At 36.0% G+C, this 24,046-nt stretch overlaps 1 protein-coding gene across 2 annotated transcripts in view; it reads right to left on the minus strand.

Annotated features, from left to right (window-relative positions):
* Nucleotides 1–797: 797 nt before the first annotated feature.
* PDE8A (phosphodiesterase 8A) overlaps nucleotides 798–24,046 on the minus strand; it is a 258,809-nt gene continuing 235,560 nt past the window's right edge. For both annotated transcript variants that reach the window (XM_051981190.1, XM_051981191.1), the window contains 4 exons: nucleotides 22,493–22,625; nucleotides 13,606–13,773; nucleotides 5,522–5,651; nucleotides 798–2,237 (listed from right to left, as the gene is read on the minus strand). In XM_051981190.1, the coding sequence (XP_051837150.1) occupies nucleotides 2,131–2,237; nucleotides 5,522–5,651; nucleotides 13,606–13,773; nucleotides 22,493–22,625 (538 nt within the window). In that variant the 3' untranslated portion in view covers nucleotides 798–2,130. The remainder of the gene's footprint in view (nucleotides 2,238–5,521; nucleotides 5,652–13,605; nucleotides 13,774–22,492; nucleotides 22,626–24,046) is intronic.

Genomic DNA, 24,046 nt, shown 5'->3' on the forward strand with positions numbered 1-24,046 from the left:
ATCACTGTCTATGCAGACCATAAAGACTCAGAGCATTTGCTGCCTGCCTACACTCAACACCAAATCCATTGAGTATTATTTTTAGTAAGTTCAATTTCATTTTCACCCACATCCCCAGACACTGAAATTTGTGGGTGGATGAACTGTCACAAAAAGCTAAATTTGTATATCCATTTGGTTGATCATTCTGATACTCAATAGGTCCTTCTAGCACCTACAAACTCTGAAGCTGCTAATCTCTAACTAGAACTAACCTGACAGCAGCAGAAACCCTCTTTTCGTCCCTCTCTCCCTCCCTCCCTTTCTTCCTTCCTTCCTTCCTTTCATTTCAGTTCTGGGTTCAATGATCTCTTCATGTAGCCTTCTCCTCTAGGAAGCTTATTATGTAGCTACCTAATTACCTTACCATTCATTGCTCAGAACCTCTGGGTTCAAGCAGTTCCATTTGCCTTAAGGCTTGGAAGTAAGTTTACAAAAGTGTGCAATCATACCTGATAATGAATTTTCTTTAAAATTTAATTAGCAGCATAGTGTAGTGGAACTACTAAACTAGGAAGACCTAGGTTCCAGCCTTGCCTCTGACATATAGTGCCTGTATGACTCAGGGTAGATAACTTAACCTTTCAGTGGTCTAGAAAACTTTCTAAAATATTATTGCACAACAGGTGCTGAACTACACTGGTAAATATAAGTTCATGATATCAAATTACAGATCTAATCCCTATCCCTACTGGGAAATATTCCAGGCAATGAAAAAATAGAACATGTGGAAAATGAAATAGTTCAAGCTTAGACACTTCTTAAAATATATGTTTTATTGTTTTCTGGTGTTTACTTCATTCAAATTGTGAAGGTACAGAACCTTTACAAATTTCCAGAGTTAAAGATTTCCACTGCCAAGGAAAATAGAGAGGCTATAAAATGCTGAGATTCACTAAATATTCCATTGGTTATTCCCTTGTCTATGATATGGAATGCTTTGTAGAAATACTGTATAAAATAAGGCAGACTTTTGATAGGGAATTTAATTATAAAATTTTTAAAGGAGAAAAAAATGTTCAGTCCCAACTTTTTTTCCCCCGTCTGACCAAGAGTTGTACAATTTCACTTTGGGAAGTCATCGGCAAACAAGAGCAGAGAATGATAACTAGCGTAGCATAGCTCTGTTGTTTCTGGAGCAGAAGAGTCTTTCAGACCTTTGTACTCTGGAGTGAGACCTGTCAACCAAACAATCTTCTTTGATTAGCATAAATCAGAGACGACAGTTAACATATATAGTTACCCATAGAGTGCAGTAAAAATGTGTGTCATTGGATAGTATTTTGTCTTTGCATTATGAAAATAAAAGGTCTGTACATCAAGTAATGCATATCAATGAAATGAATCATGTAAATTTGTAATGGCATCTAAAGTTGGCTTTGGCTTTTAAGTATTTATAAATTCATAGAAAATATTGAACATCTAACAAAATAAATAAAACATATTTTAATCATAGATGCTAACAATCAACTTCAAAAAATTCTTTGTGGTTTTTTCTTTACATTTGCTACTAAATTTCTTTTGAGAGAAGTCACTTTCAGTAGTGCTTAGAAGTGAATGATTGCACCTTCTGCGATGTGAAAAAATAGAAGATGTCTATTTTTCATAGGACAAAAACTTGTTCATGAAGAGTTGCCTTTAAATGTCTAAATTTTTATTAGCAGTTTTTAAGTGCTAAACCCAGCACAGAACATTCTCCACAAAGCTATGAGTCAATGGGGATTTCTCCTTCACTTGTTGAATTGAGGATCTGAGAATTTCTTCTATCATCCTACCAAGCTGCATTATATTGTATGATGAAAATGCAGACGTATGGTTCATATTTGACCTTCTTCAGGATAGTCTCTGCAGCCATCCATCCAGTGTAACATCAGGGGGAAAGACTGACTCTCTACTCCATGGGTTTTCAATATTGAAGGCCACAGGAGACTGCCATGTTCTTTCCAGATCCTCAAGTGCACGGGGCCGGTCTGACTAATACTGAAAAGGCCAAATGATTCTGGCTTAATATGAACCCAAGTGAGCTTGAGGAACAATGCATCTGGATGCCTGGGTTGGGTGGAGGAGAAGGAGGAGGAGGAGGAGTAATCGCTATTCAGGTGGTGGTCTTAAGCTCCGGAGCTGCTTCTCATCTAGTCCCTTCCAGTACTTGAAGTTGTTGTCAAGATGTTGCATTATGTTGGGCAGATCTGCAAAGGCTAAAGAGAAAGATGTCAATGCATTACCCACTGGTTTTGAATTTTAGGCTTTGAAAGGAATAGAACTAAAAAAAAGAACCCTAAGTACAAATATCTTTTTGTTTTGGCAAAGATTTGGAAACTAAAGGGAAGAGTGAAGTGAGAAGAACCAAAAGAATTTATTTAATAGTGGTATTATAAAAACAAACAATTTTGAAGGGTTTAAGACACAGTGACCAACGATAATTCTAGAGATAGTAATAATTCCATGATGAACCATACTATCCACTTCTTGGCAAAAAGTCACAATCAATTCTAATTATCTATGGGTTCAATATCTGAAATATACTTTGAGACAAATCTTGCATTAAGCCTAACTGATCTTGTACAAGTGGCTTTCTAACTCTGAACCTCAGTTTTCCTTATCTGTAAAACAATAGTTGAATTAATTGATCCCTAAGGTGCCTTCCAATTTTAAAAATATCTACTCTAATTACTTGCTTTGCTTATTCTTCAGTAACTCAGAAATGAGATCAATGATGTATAATATAGTTTTGCTAAAATCTTTCAAGGCCCAATATGAGTCTTTCATGACCTTTGAAAACCATTCCAAACTATGGGGAATCAATCTCTTCTCTAAACTTACATCACTTCCATTATTACATCTACTCTCCATTTGGCCCTTTGTCTTATGCAGGCTTGAGGCAAATCTTGTATTGCTTTAATATTAGCACTTAATTCTTCATGCTGTCATTTAACTTTTTATAAGTATTGAGCAAGAGGACCAAGTCAACTTGATGAGGCAAGTTGTTCCTCATTAATTAATCACCTTGATGGAGATAATAAGGCTTGGTTTGGGACATCAATTTCACTCCTTATGGAGAGTGCAGACATGTCCATTATCAGCTCCCCAGAGATAATTTAGGACATTTCCTTGCTTGGATACTTGGCAACCCTTTCTCATTTTATTGATGATGAGTGATTTAAGTCTCAGCATTTGGGGATAATTTTATTCACTCAAGCTATTTGTGGATCAGAGCCACTTCTTTGCTCTGAACCTATACAAAGCAGCAGGCAGACCGAACAGATCTAGTCTGAACACAAAACAGAGACCAAATACTAAAGAGCAGACCTTTGGATTTGAGTCAGGAAGATCTGGGTTGAAGTATTACTCTTCATATTTACTTGCATGATTAAATCACTTTATCTGTAAAAAGGGGGAATTATTTTTGAAAACCTCTAAGGTCCCTTCTAGCTCCAAATTTATGAACTATGATTCCCTTGGCCTTCTAGAAGGAGGAAAAGTCCCCGAATAATGGTAGCCTTTTGCAGAGAACAATGTCAGATACATGGTCCTGGAGCTGGTAAATAGCAAAAGATTGAGCCATGTTTTAGAAGGAAAGGGAACAAGTACTTTTTAAACATATATCATATGCCAGGCACGTACTTGGTGCTTTGCAGATATTTCATTTGACTTAGCTGAGAAAAACCTCAACTTTATTCTATATTTTTCTATATGCATCTGAGGAGATGAAGTTAGACTGTTTATCAAGCTCAAGTTTGTTTTTCTTCTTAGTGAATATAAATTCTCAGGGTTTCACTGAAACCTTGGAGGCCTAAATAGATCCCTGGGATGAAGGAAAGCACTAACAGAATGTAAGGAGATGCCTTTTCTAATGGCCCCAAGTTCGTTTTTTTTGGGGGGAAATACAAAATCTCAGGCTAGTACTATAAAACTGGAGGTCTCTATAGGTCTGTGAGGTAGAAGGTGGAACTCCCTGAAAATTGATAACAAGAATTAATATTTTTATAATCTACTGTGAGTACATTGTATTGTTCTAGATTTTTTTGGTAATCTGTTATCTGAAAGGCATTATTACCTTCAGTGTTTGCATGGGAAACCAGGGACCTTTTTACCTATATCAGTGGAAACCTCGACGTGAATTTATATTCTAAAGTGGGAACTATCCATTGGATGGAGGCAATGGGAGTCAAGACATGATTTGGAAGGCATCCCCAAATCTGAACTTGCTCCCTTTAAATCTAGAGCTTGTGGTTCCAGATTGCAGGCTATATCTCTACATAGTTTATCTTTCTAATTACAGTATGGTATGATGGAGGGTCTCCGACTGTGACCTTTGGCATATCACTTTAACCTTTCTGGGCCTCAGTTTCTTAGTCTGTGAAATGAGGGGGTTGAAGAAGAGAAGTTCAAAAGTCTTTCCTAGCTCTAAATCTCCTATTATCTCAATCCTATAATCCTGTAATCTCAAAAGGCAGTTACAACTCTAAATCCTTTGATAGGTATATATTATAAATTCTCAGGGTGGAATTAGCAAATGTGCTTATTTGTATTTCCCAAAGTGTCTTAACAGAATAGTTATCTCAACTCCTATCTGGAACTATTTCCTACTTTGTAAAATGGGGTGGGAATAGGGCAACAGTATAATAGATATTCCAATTTACTTAAAAGTTTGCTTCCCCAACAGTTAATTGTTTTTATTCTTCCAACAAAGTTTTGAGAAAGAGCAAGCTTTTATCCTGCTTAAAGAGATCGATCCATTCTCTACCAAACATGGAATGTGTTACATAGAGGGAGTAGTTTCGGGAACCTAGGCACTTTCCCTAGCATGTCTGGGAAAAATGACTCTGAAGTGAGTATGAATTCCCAGACCATCAGATGTACAGCTATGCAAATGTAAGCACAACACATGCCAAAGCCAAATAGAAACTATTAAAAAAATGTTATCTGCCCTTTTGGATACTTATGTCCATTAGTACAAATAATCAAGAATCAATTGTACAAATAAATATTTTGAGTGCTCCAGATGTCTGTACAACTTTGACACCTTCTCAAAAGAAGCAATAACTTTACAGGACCTGAGTCTAAAAGCAGAAACTTTCTGGCAGGGACCCACATAAAAACCTCATAACCACATTTGTATTCTCAGTTTCCAATCACAGGAAACATAATTAGGCTATTACAAGAGAGCTAATGTTTTCAGTACTGCACTTTGGTCTTCAAGGACACGATTGAAATACACTTCGTACTGCTTAGTTTACAGAAATTTCCTAATGAGGTTTGTTCTCCAGTCAATTTGAATTTTACAATGACAAGTACATTCCATTTTAGGAACTTGTACCTAGGTAAGATTGAAGGAAAACAGCCTTTGTTCTATTACTATGGGGGTCATTGTTTTGCTTTTTGGTCAAGAGTAAGGTGAAAAATTATGAGCCAGATGTTAAATAGTGGGTATTTAGTCATCTTAATTCAGAAGAAAATAGTATACCAGATGATTTCTTACCGTCCCAAGCATCAAACATGTCTGTAATGAAGTAGTCAATGAATGAGATTTGGGATTTGGGGATACTGCAAGTGTTTCTGTCAAAAACCGGCATCACCACAGGTAAGTCTTGTTTCTTCTCCTCATCAGTCTGTCAATCAGAAAATATTTCATTCATCAAAAAATATTGTCAGATGATCTAAGAAAATTCCAAAAGACCTATGATGGAAAATGCCATCCACATCCAGAGAAAGAACTATAGCATCTCAATGCAGATCAAATCATACTATTTTCACTTTTTTTTTCTTTTTTGTGTTTTTCCCTTTTGTTCTGATTTTTCTTTCACAATATAATTGATGTGGAAATATATTTAATATGGATTATACAAGGATAATCTCTATCAGATTGCTTGCCATCTTGGAAAGAGGTGGGGAGGAAGGGAGGAAAAAAACAGTGGAACTCAAAATCTTATAAAAATAAATGTTGAAAACGAAAATAAAATCTCAAAAAAAAAACACATTGTCAGGATTACTCTCTGGCATCAGGTCATACTCAATACAGTTTGGAGTAGAACAATGTTTCTTAGGAAATTCTTTTTGTTTTGGTAGATGAGAAAGGTATAATTATAAAGAAACATTATCATGTCAATAGTCAACATAATTCAATTCCATTCAAAGGTAGCAACTTGCTCAAAGTGTGAGACTATTTGGAGGCCAGAAGTGCTTTGAGACATATATATCCATAGTATTGTGATAATAACATATTACTAAACTTTTTGGAGGTACTTCAGGAGAATATCCTAAGCAATAGCTACCAGTGAGATGGGAAGATCTTTTCTACAAGCTTTAACATTTTTTTAAAATATTATTTGAGCATTAATTGGCTTTCTGACTTTTTGAACAATCATTTATCTCCTCTAGACCTCAGTTTCTTCACCTGTAGCATGAAGGAGATGGGACTTATTGATTCAATTTTAAAAACTTTTATACTTCTCTGGTATTTAAAGCTCATTATAATTGGCTCCAGTCTATCTTTCCAGATATATTTCACATTATTCTACACACATTCAATCAAAATGACCTGTTTACTGTTTCTTTCTGAGCTGTACTGTTGACTCTCTGCAGATCTTATCTACTATGCTATAGGAACCACTTACCCTGGAAGTTCAGTGTAGCCTCTTTATTATTTGTCACGTTTTCAACTCATCTCTAGGTTGTGCTCCTGTCTCTTCCAATTTTCTCTACTATTCTGCCAAACTAGGTATCTCCTGTTTTCTGCATTCTTTTATGTGTTGTTTTCTTTCTCAAGAACATAAGCCCCTTGAGATCTGGGACTGTCTTTCTGCTCCCAGCATTTAGATAATCTGGAACTTACAGTAAGTGTTGAATAAATGCTTGTAGAATTTTTGTTTCTCATACACACCATCACTTACCTCAGTGTCTCTGTATAGGCTGTTTCCCCATGCTAGATACTTTCAAGGTTCCACTGTGTGCTAAATCCTAATTCAGGCCTTTTCTGATCTCTTTCTTCTCCATAATATTGTTAAAGTTCTCCTCCCTCTTATAGTTATGTATTTATCTGGGTATATTACTATAAGGTAAACTTATCTTTGTTTAGCACCTATTTTAGTGGTTTGCTTGCTGAATTGAATTTATAATTTATGCTAGTTCTACTCATAAACGATATCCCCTCATCCATGATGATTTTTTTTATTGAAGCTTTTTTATTTTTTAAAACATACGCATGGACAATTCTTTAACATTAACCCTTGCAAAAACTTGTGTTCCAATTTTGCCTTCTTTCCCCCATACTCTCCCCTAGATGGCAAGTAGTCCAATATATGTTAAACATGGTAGAGATATGTGTTAAATTCTATATATGCATATATATTTATACAATTATTGTGCTGCACAAGAAAAATCAAATCAAACCAGTAAAAAAAAGGAGCAGAATAAAATGCAAGCAAGCAAAAATGAAAAGAGTGAAAATGCTATGTTGTGAACCACATTCAGTTCCCATGGTCCTCTCTCCATGGAACTAATTTGAATTAACTCATTGTTGAAGAGAACCACATCCAGATGATTATTTTTAAAAAGAAAAGAAAAAAGTAGTATTTTGGAAGGTCTGGAGTAAAATATGGCTCTTGGTCCAATGACTTAGCTTTCAGGGAGCTCACAGTCTAATGGGGAAAAAAAATAATTAATTATGCACAGGTGACACATATACAAGAAAAACTAACAATAATTGGTGGAGGAAAGGCATGAGTATAATTGTCTGTCTGATATTGGATCTTTGATTATATTATTTAAAAATACTGTCATGTATAGAGCTTGTCTGATTGTAATTCTGGCCCATGCTCTGCACACCTTTTCCAACATGCCTTTTAGTGACTTGTTCCCTGAAATACATTCTCCATAGCACCTGTTATAAACTTTCTCTTCTCTTCTCAATCCACCACCAACTTCTCTCTTCTCTCCCTTAAGGACTTTGCCTCACTCTTTATGGTCAAAATTGAGGTTATCCATTTCAAATTCATCTTTCTCTCTAATTATATTCTCAAATCTCCTCACCACTATGCCTTAATTATTTCTTTTTCTGTTATAATCTCAGAAGTAGTAGTTTTTCTCTTTGCTCAGGCAATCATTTCACTCATGCTCTTAATCCTTATTTCCTAACCCAACTCTTACTGAAGTTTGTCCCTTCAATTATCTTTGCTCTAATTTTCATTCTCTCCTTGTCCATTGACATTTCTGTACTATTTACAAGCATGTCAGAAAATTCTGAATCCTTAGAATTATCTTTACTTGATCTTCCTCCCTCCTCCATCCCCTAATTATATATATTCTTCTGTTTCACAGCCAAACACCTGGAAAAAGTTATCTACATTTATTGTCTCTGTTTTCTCAATAACCAATCACTTTTTACCTTTTTGCATTTAGGCTTTTGACTCTAATATCCAACTGCAATTGCTCTCTGAAGGTCATCAATGATCCCTTAACTGCTAAATCCAATGGCTCTTTCCTCCATCCTCATCCTTCTGACTTTTCTATAGCTTCTGATACTGCTTACCACCCTCCTCATAGACACTTGGATTTTCATGACACAGTTGTTTACTAACTACTGTCATTCTACCTATCTGCCTGTTTCTTCTAATTCTCCTTTGAAGGCTCATCAAAGTGTTACACCCCTATTTGTATGTGTACTCAAGGGTTTGATATTAAACTTATTATCTCTATGTGCCTAATTCTCATATTTATACATCTAGCCTTCATTTCTCTTTTGTCAGGCATCTTCATGTGGATATCCTGCAGGAATCTCGATATCAACATTTTTTATATACACTTCTTATTTCTGGCAAGAGCATCAATCTCCTAATAACCCAGGTTTGCAACTCCAGAGTACAGAAATTCAACTCTTCACTGTCCTTCACCCCACATATTCAATCTAATGCCAAGCCTTATTAATTCTATTTACAACATCTGCATCTGTTCCCTTCTTTTCATTCAAACAACCATTAGTTTAGGTCCTTCTTGTCTTTTGCTTGGGCAATTGCAATAATCTACTCATTGATCTTCCTGGTTCAAGCGTCATCTTTTTTCCAATCAATTCTCAACAAAGTTGCCGACTTGATATTTCTAAAGCAGACTTCTAACTAAACCTGTTTGAATTCTCTGGGACTCAGTTTATTCATTTGAGGAGTCTGTATTTTACCTTGGAGGCAATAATGAGCTACTACTAAATTCTTAATCACAGAAGTGACAGTATGACTTTTTGGAAATATAGTAGAAGATATTCTTGTTGAATTCTTTTTGAACATAGAGGTTGGATTACATGCTCTCTGAGGCCCTTTATAATTCTGATATTCTATGATTTTAAAGGTGGATGGGGAAGTGGAAAGTGCTAAGAGTGAGAAGATTTGGGTTCTCATCCTGTTAGTTGTCAGTAAACATTTATTAAGCATCTATGATGTGCTAAGCACAAGGTGCTGAGAACACAAAGGCAAACGATAGTCCCTCTATTTAGGGATCTCACACTTTAATGGAGAAGAAAACATAATTTAATTATATACAAAAGAGACATATACAGGGAAAATTGGTAATAATCAGTAAATGGAAGGTATGAATATTGTCTAGCAGACCTTGGACAAATCATTGACCTCTGGACTTCAGTTTCCTTTCCTGTAACATGTAAGAGATTGGATCAGCTTTCTCACCTCTTAAGAGATATGAGGTTCTCTGTGTCTTTTTGGTTATGACTAGGTTAGAAGTACAGTGAAATCTGTATCTTAAACTTACTAGTGTTTCAATAAAAAGCAGGGATTTGCCTTAAATATACAAACTTTCTGACTTTAACAGTTTTTTTTTCTCCTTCTCAAGAGTTGGGGTTGCCAGTAGTGTATGTACACTATTCCATGGCATGCTTTGACTAGAATAAATTCTGTAGGCAAAACATGGACTTAAATTGCAACCAATGTTAGAACACTGGTGAAAAACACCTCAGAAGCTAGAGTATAAAAGTTGGCATTTTAGCACGTTTTCCAGAGAGTATATAGGAGCTTTTTGACATATACAAAATTGATCATTTCAACACAGAATTATGATATTTTAAGACAAAATTTAGGTAACTATGGCTTGAATCTAGATCAATTAATGTTACTCACCATAGTACAAAGTCAGTCACTTGTAATTATTCTCTATCTTCCTCTCCATCTTCCCTTCCCTACCCTAGTTCTCATGTTAGGCTGTTCTTCTATATTTGAGCTTTGCTACAATTCTGTGAGGTAGGCAAGGCTGGCATTTTATAGACATATAAGTGTGTATACATATAAACATACATAATTGTAGGTGCACACATTTATATAGAGATGTATATTTAAAATACGTATATATGTAATAATTCTTGTCTTCTTCACTTTACAGAATGGCACACACATGCATATATATGTACAGATATAATATATGCACAAATGTGTGTGTATATAAGCTTAAAACTACTAAAACTTGAAATACATGTATACATTTAATACACATATATGGGGTGTACTTTGTTATACACATACATACACGCATACATATATACCCTTACTTAGGGTCCCAGCCGGTAAGGCACAGGCAAGGTTGGAACCCAGGTGTCCTGATTCCTACCTCATCATCTGGCCACCATAACAAGCTTGGAGACCTCTTATGTGGAGAACATACAGATATATTCAAGGAATTCCTATTATAGTTTTTCTCCCTATTCCCCTCATTGCCTCAATTCTTTTAAAGAATTCAGTATCTTAACTGAACCAGAGACTATTTGCAAGTGCCCTTTCCACATTCATTCTTTGAAAACTCTAGTAGGAGCGAAATATTTGTATATTGAACATCTAAATTAGGCTTTCATCCAGTCTTATTTTAGTATGATACAACTTCATCTAAAATTTTATCTATTATCCCCCTTCTTTTTTTTCTGCCATGCTACTTCATTCTACTCTCCAATTCCAATTTGGCACCCCAGCTACTGTCTTCGAATATTGTACTGCTGATTGATAAAAAGTGACCATGTCTAAGTTACCCCAGAAACATCACAATCTCTTCTGGGCATATTTCTGCCATGCCCCCATATAAATCTCCCTTTCCTTGCTCCTTTCTTTCTTCCACCTCATGAGCATTCAAATCAATATTTCTATTTCTGTTTTTGTAAAGGGCATGTTAATTAGTTACCAAATGACTTCATTCACCATCCTTTGTGACCAAAATTCCCCTCTGTAGCCAACATTCCCTATATGTGATGTCTTCCTTAGTAGAATAAAAGTTCTTTCAGGAGAAAGAAAATTTGTACCTCCAATGTGTAGCACATATCTGTCACATTGTTATTGCATAATAAATGCTTTTCATTCATTCATAATATAATAATATATTCATAATAATATAAAATTTTGTCAAAGCCAGTGAGTTATTGAGTTGCTATCTAGCAGTTCATTTCAGAAGTATAACCAGTTAGTACTACACTGGCCTGATTTAAAGAGGAACCGAATAAGCAATCATCAAGTATTAAGTGCCTACTATGTGTCAGGCACTATATAGGGCACTGGCGATATAAACACAATAAAACAATCCATTCTTATTGGCAAAGAGTTTATATTTAATATGAGAGAGAAGAATTAAGGGGTTCTGCAGAATAAATATAAATATACTAAATACAAATTAATTGAATATAAGGGAAGTTTGAGAGGAAAAACACCAGCAGTTGAGAGGATGAGCAAAAGCTTAATAATGTAGGTTAGCATTTAAATGCTTATTATGTGCAATGCACTGTGCTAAATTCTAGGGATACAAAGAAAAGCCTTCAAGAAGTTTTCATCCAAATGGAGGAAGCAACATATTAAGAATTAGTTATGTGGCAAGACACAAACAGAATAGATGGAAAACATTCCAAGAAGGAAAGCATTAGCTTTTAGCGGGGATTAGGATTGGCAGAAATTGAGAATTTGAGCTGAGCTTCGAAGGAAGCCAGGAAGACAAAGGTGCAGAAGTAAGCATTTCAAGCACAGGAGCTGGCCAGGACAAGGGGATAGAATAGGAGATGGAGTTTCATGTTACAGAAATAACCAGTGGTCCAAGGGTGCTGGTTAGTAGAATGCCTGGAAAGGGATCAAGTGTAAGAATACAAAGAAGGTAAGAAGGAGGCAGATTATGAAGAGCTTTGAATGTAAAAAAGGGGAGGTTATATTTTATCCTGAAGGTAACAGAGAACCACTAAAGTTTACTGAGTGTGTATGAGTGCATGTGGGAGAGATGGAGGTGACAAGAGAGGGGAGTACTAAAAAAAAAAAAAGTCACCATGGCAGCTGAATAGAAAATGGATTGGAGTATGGGCAGATTTGAGTCAAGGAGATCAGTTAGAAAGCCATTACCACAGTTCAAGTGAGAGATGATAAAGATCTTTTAGTAGGGTGGTGGCTGTGTGAATACAGAGAAGGGGATTTATGGAAAATGGTATTGTAATGCCTGAGAAACTGAGGCAGGAGAGAGATTAGAGAGTTTTTAATATTTTATTAATGGGAGAGTATAATTGACTGGACAGGACTCTCGTCTCAAATTACCCAGTCAGACAGAGATAAAGATATACTGGGACCAAGGAATCCATGTTGGTCCCAGGGCTGGAGGAGACTGTCATCCCAAAGAATCCACGGTCCAGAATCCAGCATCCAGCCGCCAGCCTCCAGCAATGAATGGAGGAACCTCAATTTCTTAAATACCTTTTCTCTAAACAAAGGAAGGGATAAGAAGCGCGGGAAAACTTCTGTCAGGATGGGGGAGGCCATAAATCCTAAAAACCCAGAGACAGGATGTCTGAATACACAGAGATAAAGATGTCAGTGAGATATCTTTGAATATTTTAGAGGGATATTGTAAATTCTTGAGGACAGAAAAGAGTCAAGAGATCTACTCTCTTATTTATCTTACTAGTTTATAACCTTAGAGCAAACGGTCCTCAATCTTAATGGACCAGAGGGGGCATTTTACAACTTAGGGGATTGAGACAGAACAGTTAAGGAAACTGAGACAACGGAAACTAGTACAGGGAAACTGAGTCAGGACAGTTAAAGAGAACTGTGGCATAACAGTATGAAGTTAGAAATGCTAAGATTTGTCATGGATTGGAAATGGGGAGGGTAACAGTGAGGAGTTCTAGATGACACAGTTTGTAGACTTTAATAAATGCAAGTAGATGGTCACATTCTCAACAGTGAGCCAGCCATTTAGAAGAGGTCAGGGTTTGGGGGTAAAGATAAAATTCTGTTTTGGATCTATTGAGTCTGAGATGCCTATGGACTTGATCAGCATCTTGAGGGAAGAGAGAGATTCTTAAGGAAGATAAGAGGATGGGATCCATTCTAGGCATGAGGATTGGAGATGGAAGAGGGAGAGTCACATGTGATGGGACAGAGAGGATGACATTGGTCTGACCAGATTCACAAAGTGTGGGAGAGGGAATAGTCATATGCAGGGAGGCTAGGAAGATAAGGAGATTTAAAAAAATCTAACAAGCATTCAGGTTATACTCTAAAGACAAGCTCTGGTTAAAATCTGATAGAGTTTTATAGCTTCTCTTCTTACCTGTGCAAAGTACTCCTCCGAGATGCGCCCAGCCCACTCAATGCACAGCTCTAGGGGACGGCAGGGATTGGACACATCAGCACACTTGATCAGCATCCGTTTGATAAGAATTCGATTCTCTGGAGATGTGAGCACACTTTTGACTACTTCTCCATCACTATTGTTGGCCTGGGAGATGAGCAAGTACAAAAGAAGCATAGTTTTGTCTGCTGCCATTAAGAACTCATTTACTTGAGCACATCATCCTTAACCACTAAGACAAGACTAGTGAGTAATCAGCCTGTTTTCTTGGTAATGCAAGGGAGGAATATAATTCAACAAACATTTATTCAGGACCTGCTATATTATTCATGGAAGTATAAAGACCTAAAAAAATGCTTCCAAAAATCTGCAATATTAAAGCCGAAAGAGGATATTATCTATTCTAAATCTTTCATTATGCAGATGAGGAAACTGAGGTTCGTAATAATAAATGAAAACAAGGCATATGATTCTTAAGATTTGGCAAAAGCCTTTATGTATAGTTCATTTAAGTCCCCAAACAACCTTGTGATTTAAGTACTATTATCCTCATTTGGTAGATCAAGGAAACAGGCTTGGGGAAATAGCTGTTAGTATTGAAAATAGGATTCAAACCCAGATTTTCCTCACTCTAGCTACTATGTAAAGGCTTGAGGGAGGTGGATCTATGGGGAGCAAAGAGGCTGGCTGGTACAATTAACCTCTTTCTATCTCCCTCCCCCACACCTCTGTCGTCAATCTCTTTCTTTTTTAAAACACAAAACATAAAATTCTATTCTGTCACTTTGTTTCTTAATATGGTACTGATCAGTATATGGTAGATTTGTTGAATAATGGGTAAGTTGATCATTTTGTATTTCTTTAAAAAATACCAAATTATCCACCTACTTCAAATATGTACCTGCTTCAAGTTGACTGTAAGTCCTAAACCTCAATTTACTTGTATGTGGTACTAGACTGATTTTTAAAATTCTGTCGTTTGAGTAATTTCCACTACAGAGGGCAGCCAGAATGTTCTCCTCATTTTCTAGCTGATTGAATTACTCTTATCTCTAGAAACTTATCATCATGTGAGATAAAATCAACTCAAAACTGATGTCTCCTCAGCCCCCATGTCCCTGGAACTTCTTTCCTCCCGACTAGAAAGGGTGAAAGTGGAGATCAGAGAACTCCAACTTGATCCTTCAGCATTTAGAGAGGTGACCTAGGGCATTCACCTCATCATTTCCTAGTTGCTTCCCTAGACTTCTTGAGCTTTAGAAACTCATTATTTTGCAAGATGAAATCAACTCTATGAATTCACATCTCAGATTATCTCCTACCTGATGTAAAGCTTCACTGTTACCACATATACCCCCCCTCACTTTAACTCCTTTTTATTGAGTTGTCATTTCCCATTAGATTGTGAGCTCTCTGAGGGAAGGTATCCCCAGTGTTTAGCACAGTGCCTGGCCTACAGCAAGTTTAACTCCTCTTCTTACTAAAACTGGGCTTAGCCATGGATGTCTAGTCGCTGATAAGTAGCATGTAGTCAGCTGCCACCTTCCTATACCACCACCTACCAGATCCTATCCATGGGCTCACCATACAGTGCGGTTCAGTGCATAGATCCTTGGAATTGAAATCAAGAAGACCTGCTTCTGGCACATGTATAACCCTGGACAAGTCATTTGACCTCAGACAACTGCTTTGGACTTATCTTCTAAATCATAAACAGAGTTTAATATGCATTGTTGGAGGGAGTTTTTTCACTAGGAGCTCCCCATGATATAGTATAGAATGACAACAATTTATGCTAAAAAAAAGTTTTTAAATTAACAATGAATATATTTTAGTGACTAACAGTTTCAGCAGCAAATAAAAGGGTCAGTAGGAAGTAGGAAGAGCTCAGATAGTATAGCTCAGAAGATAAAAGGAGAAAGGAGTAAAATGAAGGAAAGCTGCTTTGTTTATTTTGTTGTCTTTAAGAGAAAACTGTAAGGAAGCCTGACTATCTTAGGCTTGTGACTCACCTACACCCCACTGAAATAAATATATTTTGTCTTTTTATACAGTAACAATAATACTATAAAGATAAATGAAAGACTAGAACTCCAAACAATGAAATGACCAACTATAATTCTAAAGGTTCAGTTGATGAAGTTTGCCACCCCCTTCCTAATGGAGGTGATGAATCTTAGATACAGAATGAGACATTTTCAGGATACCACCAATGTGGGAATCTATTTAATTTTAAAAAGAAATGGACTTGTCACTAAGGCGCCATATCTGAAGCATGTGTGCTGAATATGGAGTAAAAAGTTTCAAATTTTATGTTAATCAGAAAGAAGAGGTCAGGCATATTGCAAATGTAGCCTTGAAACACGCTAATAAAACAGACAAAATAGGAAGCCACAATGGCTTTGCAATCAGAGGCCCTGAGTTCAAATTCTTCCTTTACCATATGTGTAACCTAATTGGTATAAATCACTGTACTTCCTCGGACTTCAGTTTCCTCATTAGTAAAATGAAGGAATTGGATTAGACAATATCTTATGATCAGGCCAGTCTTTCTATTAAATAGGTTAGATGACATGGGATAAGTAATTTACATTTTCTGGGTCTTAGATTTTTGATTGTAAAATAAGAGATTCTTACTAGATGATTCTCTAATGTCTCTTGTAAGTGTTAAATGTTAATATTTATATGATTCTATGGTAATCATACAAGAGATAATGTAGGTTTCTGAACTTAAGAATGCTATAGTGAAAATGTTGTTTTGCAAAGATTAGGCTGATATTAAGTTGAATGACTTATGTGAGAGGCTAAAGTCTCTCACAAAGGCAAACTAGTTAAATGGATTTTGCAATAAATTTTAGGGTGATAGGAAGTGGGCTAAAGTGATGGTAGGAAACTTATTGAAGTTTAACAAACATTTCAATGGAAGAAACAAGATGGGCTTCAGGAGAAGGAGGAACATCATAGATTACTGTTAGATTTCCCCAAAAAAGCTCCCTGAAGGTTTGAATAAAGAAAGAGATATTGGAAAGTTTGGAAGAGGAGCCTATTTGTAGATAAAGATGAGTTGAACTGACACAGGTCATATAAAGGCTACTATCCTAGAGACTGAACAGCTTGAAATTGAGATGAATCTAAAAAAAGGTACAGAAAATAAAATGATGAATGCATGTGGAGAAACAATAATCAGAATGAGAGACTCTAAGAGCTAGAAGGGACCTCAAAGACCATCAAATCAAACACTAAATTGAATCATGAATACTCTGAAGAACATCCTGAACAAGTTAAATCACACTGGAAATTAAGTTGACATTACAACACTATAGCATCCAAACAACTGAAGTAGGGAATTACCCAGAGGTCAGTGAAGAGACATATGATGGATGAGATGAGGCTGCCATATATGACTCCCAGACATCACTGAGAAAGAGTGCTACAAAGGATTTCATCAAAGAAATGTATGAATAAAAAATAATGTTGGCCATTCATGTGGAAAGAATGAAGGATAAAGGATAGAGAGTCCACATGTGTCATTGATATTCTAATTATGTCAAGAGAATGACAGAAAGGCCCTCAATCCATAATGGATCCCCTGTGGTGAATTTATGGTAGGACAAGAATATAGGTAGAAAAGAATAGAAGAGAATGAACAGGTTCAGCTGGATTATAATCCACATTACCAAAGCAATACCCATATTTGATGCGATTGCAGATTCATTGGATTATGGGAATATCATGGATTCATTGTTGAACAACACTAATAACAACTAGAAAGGTGTTTCTTATACTAGGCTGAAATTTTCCTTTCTATAACTCTTCTTTTATAGATAGGTGTTAGGTATCTCTGGGGTGACATGGAGTTAAGTCTGGCTCCTATTCCACATGACGGTCTTTCAAATAATTATAGCTAATGATTACATCACCACCATTCCCTTAATTCTAACCTTCTCCAGACTAAATGAGCAAATTCATGAATTGTTCTTGTATTACAACTTCTAAAAGCAGGGATAGTTATTTAAGGAAAGACCTTCTGTCTTTTTGAAGACCATGAGTGAATGAAACGATGTTCACATTTGACAAGTATGTCTGGATTTGTTCAAATGTTTGCTGTTGTCAGGCCAACTTCCTCTCTGTCAGTCTGTGTTGTCACTTTTAATTTTCATTGCCAGCAGTCTGTTCCAAAGGGAAAAGTTCCATTTTTAATCATGTTAATGTAGTGATGATCCGTATCTGCTTTTTCCTTCTTTGGGATCTGTCTCTACAGAGAGGCAGTATGATACAGGGGGGAAATGCAGAATTTATAGTCAAAGGACCTGGGAAATCCTTTCTCTTCTTATTACCTGTGTGACTTTGTATAAATTACTTAATTTCTTGGGATTTTAGCCTCTTCATCTGAATAGTGGGGTGGGAGTGGACTAGATGAACTCTCTAAGGTTCTTTCCCAGCTCTAAATCTATGAACTTTTGAGCCTCTTACTGAGGTATGCACAAATAACATAGAGGATTACTGAAGGTTTATTGATTGATTAAATGATTGAATGAAGTTTTGTTTCCTATCTCTTCCTTGAGTTCTAGAGGGAGAAAACCATAATATTTGTCTTCCCCTTTTATTTAATAATGTCATGTCTCCATCTCATCCCCAAGTCAAAAATGAGTTTTCCCTTTCCGATTGTAACATACCACACAGCTCTTCTGCTCTTATTTAAAATTCAGAAAATTTAAATAAAATTTCATTTAATTTTTATGTCTCCCATTTGTCCCTCTTACTTTTCCTATTCACTTTCAATAACTTATATTTATAGTGTGCTCTGAGATTTATAAAGTGACTTCCTGATAAGATCCCTATGAATTGGAATCATTCTCATTTTACAGATTAGGAAACTAAAACTCAGAGATGCCAAGTGATTTACCAAGCTAGTAAATGTTACAGTGATATTAGAACTCAGGTCCTTCTATTCCTAGTACAGCACATACCTTTTTCATCATACCATGTTGTACTTACATATTTTTCAGATGGAAAGTTTTAAAAGCCCTTCATAGCTTGGCCCTTTTCTACCTTCTCAGTCTTCTTACATCTTATTCTCCTCCATGTCCTCTGTGATCCAATGACAGTGATGTCCATGCTTACAGACAGTTCATCTCCAGACTGAGCATTTGCACTGACTATCATCCATGCCTGGAACTCTCTTCTTACATCCAGCATCTCTGGTTTCCTTCCAATATCAGCTAAAATCCTATTTTCTGCAAGAAGCCTTTCCCAAAGGTCCTTAAACTTACTGCATTCTCTCTGAGACCATCCCGAGTTTATCCTACGTATTCCTAATTTGTACAAATAGTTTGCAAAGCATCTTCCCCAGTATACTGTGTGTGAGCTCCTTGAGAGCAGGGACTAGCTTTTGTCTTTCTATCTCCAGTATTTAACATACTGCCTGGCACATAAGAGATGCTTAATGAATACTTATTGGCTGACTAGGTATTGTAGATGTGTTTCAGATTTTCAGTGGAGAGGATCTTAGAAACCAGTCTAGTCCCATCTCCCTACTAATTTTTTTTTAGCTCCATGTAAAGAGTAGTCCTACCTATACTTCGCATATTGTTCAGAACCTAGCACAGGTCTCCTCATGTATCAAATGATAAACATAATAAATATTTGTTGAATCCAATTTAAAGCTTTTTACAAGAAGCTGGAATTTTGATATAAACATCCTAACAATGAAAGTCACCAATGGTTTTCCAGGCTTCAGATACGATAAGCAACTGAATAGTAGGTACCAGTTTGCTTATGAGCAAAGGTTTAGGAAGGGAATTGGGATCAGGGATGCTGAGGTAGAAGGGGAGATAAAATATGAAACTTCTTGTGTGTCAATCACAAATCAATCAGAACATGGAGATATGATTTTATGTATTAAGTGCTTGCTACCTCTGCTATTATATAAGTACTTTATATCTATATCTAAATTTATATAAAATCTCAAGATGCTCCTTAAAAGATTGGAAGACTAAGAAGGTTGATGAGGCAATGTGATATGGTAAAAAGAGAAACTGATCAGCAGCTAGGAGAAATGCAGGTTTTAGCCCAGGACTTGTCATGGATTATATGCCCTTGAGAGATTACTTAACTTTTGATTTTCTATCTGGAAAATAAGAAAGGAGCCTCCCTTATTTATAGTGGTTGGGAGTCTATTGTTGTAAAACACCACTTATATCATTGGACTTAATTCCTGTGTTGGTTAGCTTTGCTGAATAGCTTTTTCCTTTCTTTTTTGTTCTTTATTAATAAGTAATGGTTCTCTTAGGAGAAAATGGAAAGAGCCATATTAGGAGATACAGGTTATCTTATATTATCTATGTATAATAACATATTTATATCTATTATTAAAGTTAGTAAAAGACATCAAAACTTTTTAAAAATGAGAAGAAAGGATTGGTAGGTTAATTAATTTCTTTATTCAGCTAGAGGGAACATTAATGTAGACCAAAGATAAATTAAGATAGGTAGTGAAGGCCATGAATGAATGTTAGGGTAACGCATTTTAATTTGGTCTGAAGGATGCATTTTAGGTCACTTCCTCAATCAGGGACTAACATGATTGTCAGTGTACAGGCAGACTGAACAGGAAAGAGAGCAAAGTTAGATAACTCAATCACTAGAGAGTTATTGTAGTCCAGATATGGCATGATAAGAATCTTGATTAGGTAGATAGTAAATGGGATAGAGAGAAAAGAATGAATCTAGGAAATAGTTTGAAGGAAGACACTTTCTTGATGTCAGAGACAGATTGCAAAGAAGAGATGAAAAAGTATTTTGGAATCCCAAATGACTTAAAAGTTTCAATTCTGTGTGACTGGTAAAGTAGTGCTATCATTAACAGAAATAGGAAGATTTGAAAGGAATGGGTGTCTGTCTCTAGTCACATAACCTCTACTCTAGTTCAGGTTCCCAGAGTCTCCTAATTCTTCCCTAACCTAGCCATCTTCTACGTAGCTATCAAAAAATGGTCACTTCTCTGCTCAAAAATCCTTAATGGCTTTTCATTGCCTCTTGAAAAAAATATAAACTCAGATTAGGGCTTAACGCCTTTTGCAAACTAGCTCTAGCTTCCCTTTCTAGGCTTATTTCACTTTACTCCCTTATTTCATTCAGTCTTGTAACCAAACTGTCCTGTTTATTTTTCTCTAAGTGAAAAGTTTTTATCTCTTTCCTCTGGATCTTTGAACTAGCTGCCCCCATATCTGGAATGCATTCTTTTCTTACCTTTACCTCTCAAACTGCTTAGTTGGCTTGAAAGCTTAATTCCAGTAACATATCTTATGAGATGTCCTTCCCTAAATACCTTTAAGTGTTAGAGAGGGCTCTCTTCCTCCTCAAATCAATTTGTATTTATCTATTTGTGTATTTTGTATTCTCCAGTACAATGCAATTAACTCCCTGAAAACAAGGATTTTTTAAAAATCTTGTCTTTGAAAAACATAATACCTTTATATGTCAGATGGGTCATATATGTTTGCATATCCATATGTGGATTGAAGGAATGTTGATTTAGGAAGAATGAGAAGTTTGGCCTCCGATACCTGTGATATATACATATACACACACACTACTATACACACACACACACACACACACACACACACACACAGAGCAAATATTTGGTATTGGGGAAGGCAATAGTTCACGAATGGAGGGAGCCAAGAAAGGAGAAGGATTCATATGGGTGATACTTGAGCTGAGCTTTTCAGAGATGAAGGTGAGAAGGAGTTTACTGTTGCTATCAGTAACCCCTGTACAAAGTTGGAAAATGAAATATAATGTGGGAAGAAAAGCAAGTAAGCCATTTATTGAACTGTAAAAAGCATGTATAGGAGTAACATATAAGAAAGCTAGAAAGGAAAGTTGGAATCAGATTGTGAAGATCTTTAAATACCTAACCGAGGAGTTTGGTTTTGATTTTAGAGACAATAAAGAGCCATGGGAGCTCAAAAATGACCTCTGAGATATTCTCAATGGTAAACTTTTAAAAGCCTAACTTTGGTAAGAAATTGTTTTAGTGACAGACAATCTAGATAAAGAATATGTAAGAAATGAGTAAGATACCAGTCAGGATTCTTATTTGACCCTATGTGGCATTCTTATCAAAAAACTAGCAAAAGATGAGCCATACCCCTATGGCATATTCACATTTTCTTCTTCATTGAGTAAATTATTGATGACATTGCAACTTGGGAAAACACAATTAATGTCATTCTGTAGGAGAAGATCCTATATCCATTGCTAATTAATATATTTAGGATTTAGATCAGTTCTAAAGGGTGTTCTCCTATATTTGGTATTTTAAATTTTAGAGTACTGGAATAAACTACAAGGAACTTCTTTCTCTCCTATAACTTGAAGGATATAAATTCGTTTAGATAGAGTCCCTTTCTTACATTATGATAGTCCTTTAAAGTTTACAAAAGAGCTTCCTCAGAAATAGAAGTTTCTGAGAAAAATGCCTTCAGGTTCCTTTCTTGAACCTACAATCTCCTCTTCTAAAAGTATTGTTTTCATCAGTAAAATTTCCTAAGATATTATACCTTGATCTTTCCGTTGCTTGTCACATCCTACACCGTATCCTACTTGTGTAAGTGTCTCTTCCTCTTAGTAGTACTTAAACTCCCTGACAGTTGTAGGGGTGCTGTTTTCTGTCCTGGTAGGTCCCCATGCCTAACAGGTACTTTGCATGTAGTAGAAGCTTAGTAAATGTTTGTTGAATTAAATTCTCTTTTTTCAAATCTTCCTAGCTAGGTATCACAGTGACATTGGTAAGCATAATGATGTCAGAATACGGGCTGATCTGATCTTGTTCTATTACGGGGCAGGCTTCACTTACCCCATTTTCTTCTAGTGTTGCTAAAGGCTTGTTGATGCTGTTGACAAATTTGTTGACATGCTCAAAGTGCTTGGTCATTTCTGTTGCTAAGACCATGTCAATGATGGCTTGACGAAGTGTCCGATATTCATTCCTGTTTAAAATGACAAATGAAATTCCACTACTTATCATTGACAGGGAGAGGGCAAATGCCTCTGAAAGAAAGAACATGATCTGTGTTGTGTGTGCCCACTCTGCCAACAATTTAAATATCGGGGATGAGAAGTAGAAAGGGATAGATAACCACACTGAATAACAATTTTGAGATTATACAGGAAAAGGGACTATACAGTTCAGACTCTTCTTGACCTTGTAATCCTATTACTGAGTATATGCCCCAAGGAGATGAAAAATTGAAGCAAAGATTCAGAATATATAATCATAGTGGTTCTTCTTGCGGTAGTAAAAAGAGCTAAAAAAAAAAAAACCCAAAACCCCTCCCCCACACACAATCCAAAGTAGGGGTTTATTGATTGGGGAATTAAGGCATATGGATGTATTGGATAGATGGATGGAATATTGTTGTCATGCAATTGTTTTTCAGTTGTATTTTATTCTTTGTGATTCCATTTGTTGTTTTCTTGCCAAAGATACTAGAGTGCTTTGCCAGTACTTTCTGCATTTTACAGATTTTATATTTTACAGATGAGGAAACTGAGACACATAGGTTAAATGTCTGAGGACACAAAGAGGGGTCTTCTTGATTCTAGGCCTGGCATTCTATACACTGTGTCACCCAGCTGCCCTAAAGAATATTATTGTGGTGTAAGAAATAGCAAAAATAAGGGATACAATAAGACATAAAAAGATTTATATGAATTGATTTTTGTGGAGGGTTGTTGGATATATGATTTTATTGCATAGGGAATTCTCAATGAGCATATGCTTTGGCTTTTAAAAATTATTTTTTATTTATTTTTAACATTCATTTAAATTTTTTTGTTTCAAATTCTCTGCTTCCCTCCATTGCTTCTCCAGCCCATTGAGAAAGCAAGCAATATGATATCAACTATTTTTGTGATACTTTGCACTTTAGAATCCTAGAGAGTTTCCTGGAGTATTAAAAGTTTAAAATGACTTGCCCAGAATTACACAGTCAGTACATATTAGTAACAGATCCTCTGGACTCAGAGGCTTTCTCTCTTTCCATCACACCATTCTGTCTTTCATGAACTGATACTGGATGAAACCAGTAGAAGTGGAAGAACAGTACGCTCAATGATTACTAAAATGTAAATGAAAAAGTCACATGAAAGAAGCCAAACATTGTTCTTAGAGGAAAAGATAATGAAATAGAGCTCTCTTCTCAGGAGATATGTCAAAGCCTTCTGGGGCAGGTTCATAACATTGTCAGGTAAGAGCACTCTGTTTTTTTACTTATATATTTTTTTCTTTTGTTAAAGAGGAAGTGTTCAATTTTTTTTGTTTTTGTTATAATGGTGGCAGCTAGGAGTGGAGAATATGTCCAAAAATGGCAGTGATATAAAAACAGAAGGCATCTGTAAAACTGTTGTA

This window comes from Antechinus flavipes, chromosome 2, assembly GCF_016432865.1.
Source record: "Antechinus flavipes isolate AdamAnt ecotype Samford, QLD, Australia chromosome 2, AdamAnt_v2, whole genome shotgun sequence".
Classification (NCBI taxonomy): Eukaryota; Metazoa; Chordata; class Mammalia; order Dasyuromorphia; family Dasyuridae; genus Antechinus; species Antechinus flavipes.